Source organism: Manis javanica, chromosome 8, assembly GCF_040802235.1.
Source record: "Manis javanica isolate MJ-LG chromosome 8, MJ_LKY, whole genome shotgun sequence".
NCBI classification, from domain to species: domain Eukaryota; kingdom Metazoa; phylum Chordata; class Mammalia; order Pholidota; family Manidae; genus Manis; species Manis javanica.
The window spans coordinates 120,685,320-120,694,504 of NC_133163.1; the positions used below are offsets into that span (position 1 = coordinate 120,685,320).

The 9,185-nt window shown below is 41.4% G+C and overlaps 1 protein-coding gene across 5 annotated transcripts in view; it reads left to right on the forward strand.

Moving 5' to 3' along the window:
* BBS4 (Bardet-Biedl syndrome 4) overlaps positions 1-3,122 on the forward strand; it is a 103,262-nt gene extending 100,140 nt beyond the window's left edge. For all 5 annotated transcript variants that reach the window (XM_037010107.2, XM_037010102.2, XM_037010104.2 and 2 more), the window contains one exon: positions 2,185-3,122. In XM_037010107.2, the coding sequence (XP_036866002.2) occupies positions 2,185-2,294 (110 nt within the window). In that variant the 3' untranslated portion in view covers positions 2,295-3,122. The remainder of the gene's footprint in view (positions 1-2,184) is intronic.
* Positions 3,123-9,185: the final 6,063 nt, after the last annotated feature.

Here is a 9,185-nt window from a genome sequence, read left to right on the forward strand (position 1 = left end):
AGTAACCACATTGTTTTTTCATGTGAAACCTTCATAAGAGTGTGTATCAATCATACCTTAATAAAAAAATTAAACTAAAAAAAGAAAATGAAAAGTGCTACTCCAGCAAACATACAAATGATAAGAAAGAGAAAGAGCCTTACTGCTGATGGGAAGAACAGTTGAGTGGTCCGGATGGATGGTCACACCAGCCACATTCCCTTAAACCAAAGCTTAATCCATATCAAGGCTTTAACTCTCCTCAGCTCTGTGGAAGCCAAGGGATATGAGGACGCTGCATAAGAAAAGTTTGAAGTTAACAGAGGTTGGTACATGAGGTGTGAGAGAGACGCCATCTCCATAATGCAACAAAGTGCCGGTGAAGCAGCAAGTGCTGGTGTAGAGGCTGCAGCAAGTCACCCAGGAGATCTGGCTAAAAGAATTCATGAAAGTGTCTACATTAAACAACAGATTTTCAGTGTACACAAAACAGCCTTATCTTGAAAGAAGGTGGCATTGAGGACTCCGATAACTGGAGAGATGTCAATGCCTTTAAAACTTTAAAACTTAAAAGGACAGGCCAACTCTCCTGTTAGGGGCCAGTGCAGCTGGTGACTTTTAAGTTGAAGCCAGTGCTCATTTGCCATTCTGAAAATTCTAGAACCTTTAAGAATTATGTTTAATCTACTCTGCCTGTGCTCTGTAAGTGGAACATCAAACCTGGATGACAGCGCATCTGTTAATATGATTTACTGAATATTTTAAAGACTCAGAAAACTAAGATTCTTTTCAAATTATTACTGCTTGCTGACAATGCACTTGGTCTCCCCAGGGCTCTGAGGGAGCAGCTGGACGTTGAGATTAATGTTGTTTTCCTGGTTCCTAACACAACATCCGTTCTGCAGCTCATAGATCAAGGAGTCATTTAGACTTTCAAGCCTTACTATTTAAGAAGTACATTTTGTAAGGCTATAGCTGCCCATTCCTTTGATGGATCTGGGCAAAGTCACTTGAAAACCTTGTAGCAAGAATTCATCATTCTAGATGCCATTAAGAACATTTGTGATTAATGGGAGGTTAAAATAGCAACATTAACAGGAGTTCAGAAGTTGATTCCAACCTTCATGGATGACTTGGAGGAGTTGAAGACTTCATTGGAGGAAATAACTGCAGATGTGGTGGAAATACGAGAACTAGAATTAGAAGTGGAACTTGAAGGTGACTGAACTGCTGTAATCTCATGATAAAACTTGAATGTGGAGGAGTTACTTCTTATGGATAAACAAAGAAAGTAATATTTTGAGATGGAATCCACTCCTGGTGAAGGTGCTGTGAAGAATGTTGAAATGACAAAAAAAGGGCCTTGGAATATTACATAAACTTACTTGGTAAAGCAGTGGCATGGTTTGAGAGGACTGACTGCAGTTTTGAAAGAAGCCTATGCTACAGAAAAATGTTGATGAAAAGAAGAGTCAATTCATGCAGCAAACATCATTGTTGTCCTATGTTAAGAAATTGCCACAACCACCCCAACCTTCAGCAACCGCCACCCTGGTCAGTCAGCAGCCGTCAAGGCAAGACACTCCCCCAGCAAAAAGATTATGATTCATGATGGTTAGTGTTTTTCAGTCATAAAGTATTTTTTAATTAGGGGTCGTACATTATCTTTTTAGACATACTGCTGTTGCATATTTAATAGACTATATAGTATAGTATAAACGTGAGCTCCATATGCAGCGGGAAATAAGAAAGTTTACTGCACTTGCTTTGTTGGGATACTCACTTTGTTGAGGTGGCCTGGAATCGAACCCCCAGTGTCTCCAAGGTATGCCGGTATTCCAGCTTAGAAATACATTGTGGTATTTTAGTCTTCCTTTAATCTTCACTGCCTTATTATAAGTTAACGTGGTGCAGGTAATTAAAGATTTATTTCAGCGAGTTTTTATTATGAAGGTATCATTGATAAACACTGTTATGAAGGTTTCACACGAAAAACGTGGTTACTACATTCACCCATATTATCAAGTCCCCCCATACTGCATTGAAGTCACTGTCCATTGGTGTAGTAAGATGCCACAGTCACTACTTGTCTTCTCTGTGCTACACTGTCTTCTGTGGGGTTTCTTCTTAAAATTTAACAGTAAAAATAGTGATTTCTTCTGGAATTGTGGTATCAAGAATTCAAACTGTTTGTTTTGTTACTAGGTGCTGAAGGAACACCCCTGCTCACAAAGCTGCCATCTCTTCCTCTGGAGCCAGAGCCCACTGAGCAAGCATGTCCACCAGAAGCATCAGCACAAATAAGAGAAAAATAGTAGGATGACCCCACCATAGGGGTTTTTCTTTGACAAGGGTGTATGAGATTAGGAAAGGTCACATGACACAGGCAGTTTGGAGACCAGCATGTTCCCTGGGCACCGCAGAATGCAGATTTGTTATGATGAGAGCCTGAGGCTTAGTTTCAAATTCCCCCACTGGCCTTGTAATCCGGGAAATAGAAGATAGCCCAGAAAGATCCTTTTAAGAATCGAGAGCAAGGCTCATGGCTCTGTATGGAGCTCCCAGACCCAGCAGGGCATGTGACACTTGTTTGCTGTGGAAAGGACCTCTGTGTCCTGGCAGACGAATGCCCTTCCTTTGTGGAAGGCAAGGCTGAGACGGGCCTCTGCTAAAGAGCCCTGCCATGGCTGAGCGGTGGTTTGGCCGAGGTGCTCATCTGACTGTGGGGGTGTCAGCCCCCAAGGCAAACACAAATCTGGGATTGGTAATCCCGTTCTAATACTTTAAAAGAAAAAACATGATGAAAAACTCTATAAAATGAAGCCCAGCCTGTTGAGTATCCCAGCGCACTTGCCCAAGGGAATCCAGAACTAGTCCCTGAGTCTTGTCCCTGGGTGAGGTTGGTGCACAGCCAGATCAGGGCCACGGGAAGAAGTAGGAACGAAGGGCGGGTCTGGGGTCAGCACCAAGCATTCAAAGGAACGGGAGAGCTGCTTGGCCGAGGGAAGTCAAGGCTATCAGGGACACCACCGACCAGATGCCGTCGATGCCTCAGAATGAAGATCATGTATCGGCATCCCTTTGGGGAAAGTTATTCTTTGGGTGTAAAAACAAGATATCACAATAAAAACTTTTTAAAAGAACCTATGATAATAGTCTTTCCTCACCTATTTCCAAGCCTAGTTTGGAACTGGAGAAGGAACCTCCAGGCCTCCTGCCTGGTGCCAGCACAGCCTCTACTGCACCGCTTGATGTGTAGCGGGCCAGCAATCTGCTTGAGGGCCGGTCCTCATTTCGCACTCAAGAGTACCTTTCATCACTGTAATTTGATGGTGGAGGACCTACCTATCACCAAGCCAAACTGTTTGGAATTCTTTTAACTGGATCTGTCCTGACAGGGAAGGAGCAGTTAACTCTTTGATTCTCCTATCTTAGAAATAAACAGCAAGGTGTCAGAGGCAGTGCATTTGTCCGTGCAGCTGAAATGTGTCAGAACTGGCATTTGGACTGAGCGACTGAGAAAGCTCTTCTTTTCAGTATGGAGTCTCCTGTGCCTGTGATGGAAAAGGTCTTGGTGAGAAATGACGAGAATGTAATGGAGAAGAGGGGTTAGTGTGAGGGAGATTTGGGTGGGTAAAATAAACAAATTGGGTCTGATCGGATGTGGCAGATAAGACAGTAGGATGAGCACCCGAATCAGAGAAGAGGGTCACTGGGGAACTGGCTGAGGGCTGTGAAGTCTAGCTCTGGACACGCCCATCTTTGAGACATCCGAACGAGACCCATGACAGACTCGAATAGCTGGAGTTTGGGTGTGCAATCTGACTTGAAGATAAAGATTCAGGAGTAATTTGGATTTGGGTGACAGGTGAAACCACAGATTGAAAGGAGTCACCAGAGGAAAGCTAGGAGTAAGACAGGAGACCAAAAATGGAAAACCCATGTTTACAGGGAGAAGCGGAAGAGCCCACAAAGGAGACAGAAGAAGCAAGGAATATAAGGAAGAAAATGGAGAGTGGTGGGGAAGAAAAGGCTCCAGAAGGGACTGGTCAGCCTCACTGACAGACACCGCTGTCCCCGTTTTATAAAGGCGGAAGCTGAGGCTGGGAGAGGCAAAATGAATTTTCCCAGGTAAGTGGACGGGATCAGAATCTGAACGCGGGTCTGGTTGCAGAGCACCTGCTCTTAGCCGTCAACCACCAAGCAGTGACGCACCTTTGAGGAGGTAGCAAGAGACCCAAGGGCTTGAAGACTGAGGAAGTGAAACTGGCCTGCTTTTACTTCAAGGTAAAGGGAAGAGAGGTTTTTAAAGGGCAGATTGAATTCATTACTCTGATCTGAGAAACTTTTAGCATTTGGGCAAAGAAAGTAAAATGGTCTCTTCCCTTTATGTGCATATGGTGAAAATGGAGAGAATCAAAGAGCAGGACTCTTCAGTTTTTCCATACTCCTTGGGGCAGGAACACAATGGTACCTTGCATTCCAGGGATAGCAGTCAAGAAGCAATGTTTTCCAATTAATCTGAGCTTAGATATTAAAGAATAAAGAGAGTGTATTTGCTCAGTCTCTGGGGCATGTGAATGTTCCATATTTCACTCAGGTGAGAAAGGGTCTGTTCTAATTTCTTGTATGGGAGTTGCTCATGTCATCACGATAAACTTTTAAACAGAATTAGGAGAATGAGGCCAAGTACACAGATGCAGCAGATATGGCTTTTGATGGCAGGAACTAGAGGCAGGAAAGTGGAAGTATGAACCAGCAATGGGAAAAGCCCCCTTCTTACTGAAAAGTATTAGAACAAAACTGTGTTCCAAAGCAGTAACACTTTGTGTGATTATAATGATCATTTTCTTCTTAAAGAAGAAACATTGATAATGGCAGAGTAGCTTATGTTGGACCAGTCCTCCCCTAGACAATAAATATAAACAACTGAGTAAATATAAAACACAACCTTGGTTTAATTTTTAAGAAATACCTGTCCCTGTTCCATGCAAAAAAAAAAAAAAAAAAAAGAACCTAGATTGTGAGGTTTCATATACAAATGTAACTGAAGGACAAGAGGGCATATGGAAACTTACAGTTAAAGGTTTTATATTTTACAATGACATGGTATAAAACCAAAGAGGAGTTTGTGAAAAGTTAACCATGCATATTCTATTTCTAGAGCAACCATTAAAAAGATGGAAAGTATAGCTGAAAAGACAGTAGAGCAACTAAAATATAATTAAAAATGGAAGTTCATAATCCTCTCCTGATAAGAGGGCAGGAAAGGAAGAAAAACAGAAGAAACAAAGGGAAAATAAATAACAAAATGTTAAATGTAAATCCAATCATATACGTAATTACATTAAAATGTAATTGGACTATATATACCGAATTAAAAAGCAGGAGAAGATTAAAAAATTAAAGCCTAGTTATCAGCCATTGAAAGTAAAAGGATGGGAAAAGATCTGTCATGCAAACTACAGGCACAGGAAGTTGAGTGCTGTACTAATGTCAGCTAAAACAGGTCTCAACATGCAGAGTATGACCAGATATAGAAAGGAATTTCATAATGATAGGGTCAGTTCATTCAGTTCAATGGAAAAAAAAGTAACACACACACCTAACAACACTACAAATATATTAAGTAAAAATGGAGAGAATTAAATCCACCTAGTTGGATGCTAGCACTTCCTCTTTCAGAAATTGATAGAATTAGCAAGTATAAAAGGACATTCCACCACCTTATGCATTTAGAGAACACTACAACCAGTAACTGCAGAGAAAACATCCTTTGCAAGTGGACATAGTACAGACAGACCACATGCTGGGACACAAAATAGTTCTCAAAACATTGAACTTTACAGAATATATTCTCTGACCACAATCAAATTATATTTGAAATTAATAACTACCTAAAAAACCTAAATATTTGGAAATTAAACACATACTTGTAATAACTCATAAGTCAAGGAAGAAATCAATATTCTGAATTGAATGGTAATGAAAATAAAAATTTGTAGGATTCAGCTAAAAATGCTTACAGGGGAACTTAGAGCTACCATGTGTTTCTTTTAGAGAACAGAAGGTAGGAAATTAGGAAATAAATGATACAGGTTCCCACCTTAAGCTAGAGAAAGAAGATAAAAATAAACCCAAATTAAGTGGGAGGAAAGAACAAATACTTTAGAAATCTAAAAGCCAAAGTAACATGGGAAAAGAAATGGACAAATCCCCAGTTAACTGATGAAGGAAAAAACACAAGACAAATTACCAATATGAGGAATGAAGGAGGGGATTGCTTTAGGGATCCTCCAGACATGAAAAAACATAAAGGAACATGATGAAAAATCTTACAATAAAACTAACAACTGAAGCTAATAGACAATCTTTGAAAAACAGAGTACCATAACTGAAACAAGATGAAATGTAAGCCCTTAGTAAACCCTATGTATTTAAAAGACTGAATTTTGAAATCAAAAGCTACCTGTAAGTGGACTGTCAGGATTAAAGATGGCAGAATAGGAAGGTAAGATAGAAACCTCATCCCAAAAACATATGAAAGAGGAAAATACAGAGAGAAGAAAAGATGTCTGCATGACAGGTGAGACAGAAACCTCCTTCCAAAACCACACATAACATGCAAATACAACTAATCCTGAAAAAGTGACTGGAAAGAAAACTGACAGACTGCCTACATCTGGGGAAAAGAGAAGACCTCATGGAACAGGGGAAAGTAGCAAAGCTGCGATCAAGCGAGACCCACGCCCTCCCCTCACACCAGCTCAAACGCCGGAGGAAGAGAAACGGAGCAGCAGGGAGTAGAGCCCAGGACTGCGGAACACCCAGCTCTGGAGACCTCCGGGAGCACGAACCCACATTGCATGGTGCTCTGGAGATGAGGGGTTGGAAAGCAAAGAGGCAGAATACCTGGAGAGGCTGAGATTCCAGCCACTTGTGGAGAACAGAAACCCACAACTGGCTGCTCCAGGACGAAAGAAAGGTGGGCTCTTAGAAGACTTCCTAGCAGCAAGAGGGGCACTAAAGGGGAAAGGATTACAGAGCTTGCTGCTCAGGAGAAAGGCAGGTAGACAAAATCATCCTGGCACACTCAGCCCAACAGGTTGGGAAATTTCAGGAGCTTCAGGCAATACACCACCCTGGCTGGCAACACAGCGCCAAGGACCCCCACTGCAATGTGCAGCATGCTGCTCCTTCCTACCAACTGGCACCAGTTCACAAACCTGCTGCCCCTGCCATAGTGTGAAGCCAACCAGAGGGTGGCACCGCCTCAGGCAGCTACAAGGGCATAACACAAGAGGCTCCTCCAAACATGCTCAGCCCACTGGCCCTGGCAGTGGAGACAGGCACTCCAATCGGGAAGCAGGAAAGAGATCTTTCCTTCCGCAGGCACTGGAGCCACCTACACACTTATTATTTCATAGTAATCATTAGAAATATGAAATGGCAAAAGAATCTGGTAAAAACCAAAATCCCTAAAACACCAGAAAGAGGACTAAGTGAATCTGAAATCACCAATCTTCTTGATAAAGATTTCAACATAAAAATCATAAACATGCTCATGGCGCTACAGAAAAATAAGACCTCAGGGAGGACAATTTCAAGAAAGAGAAACTTGGAAAAACACAGTATCTGAAACAAAACAAAGAGGAGGGACTTAAATGCAGATTACATGAGGTAGACAAGATGGTAAATGAAATAGAAATTAGAGAACAGGAAATCAAAGAAACTGAGACATAGAGAGAAAAAAGGATCTCTAGGAATGAAAGAATATTAAAAGAACTGTGTGACCAATCCAAACAACAATATTTGCATTATAGGGGTACCAGAACAAGAAGAGAAAAAGGGGTAGAAAGTCTCTTTGAGGAAATAATTGCTGAAAACTTCCCCAATGTGGGGAAGAAAATAATCTCTTAGGCCATGGAAGTGCACAGATCTCCCAACAAGGAAGACAACACCAAGACATGTAATACTTAAAATGGCAAAGATCAAGGATAAGAACAGAGTATTAAAGCAGCCAGAGAGAGAAATAAGATCACACAAAGGATCATCAGACATCAGACTAGCTTCTGAAATTTCCCAACCTGTTGGGCTGAGTGCCGGGGTGATTTTATCCACCTGCCCTTCTCCTGAGTAGCAAGCGCTGTGTAATCCTCGCCAACATTTGTTGTTGTTTGTATTTTGGATGTTGGCCATCCTTACGGGTGTGAGGTGGTATCTCATTGTGGTTTTAATTTGCATTTCCCTGATGACTAGTGATGTGGAGCATCTTTTCATGTGTCTGTTGGCCATGTGAATTCCTTCTTTGGAGAACTGTTCAGCTCCTCTGCCCATTTTTTAATTGAATTATTTGCTTTTTGTTTGTTGAGGTGCGTTGAGCTCTTCATATATTTTGGATGTCAATCCTTTATTGGATCTGTCATTTATGAATATATTCTCCCATACTGTAGGGTACCTTTTTGTTTAATTGATGGTGTCCTTTGCTGTACAGAAGCTTTTCAGCTTGATATAGTCCCACTTGTTCATTTTTGCTTTTGTTTCCCTTGCCCGGGGAAGTATGTTCATGAAGAAGTCGCTCACGTTTATGTCCAAGAGATTTTTGCCTATGTTTTTTTCTAAGACTTTTATGGTTTCATGACTTAATTCAGGTCTTTGATCCATTTCGAATTTACTTTTGTGTATGGGGTTAGACAGTGATCCAGTTTCATTCTCTTACATGTAGCTGTCCAGTTTTGCCAACACCAGCTGTTGAAGAGGCTGTCATTTCCCCCATTGTATGTCCATGGCTCCTTTATCGTATATTAATTGACCATATTAATGTCTGGACTCTCTATTCTGTTCCACTGGTCTGTGGGTCTGTTCTTGTGCCAGTACCAAATTGTCTTGATTACTGTGGCTTTGTAGTAGAGCTTGAAGTTGGGGAGTGAGATCCCTCCACTTTATTCTTCCTTCTCAGGATTGCTTTGGCTATTCGCGGTCTTTGGTGTTGTCATATGAATTTTTTAACTGTTTGTTCCAGTTCACTGAAGAATGCTGTTGGTAATTTGATAGGGATTGCATCAAATCTGTATTTTGCTTTGGGCAGGATGGCCATTTTGACAATATTAATTCTTCCTAACCAGGAGCATGGGATGAGTTTCCATTTGTTAGTGTCCTCTTTAATTTCTCTTAAGAGTATCTTGTAGTTTTCAGGGTATAGGTCT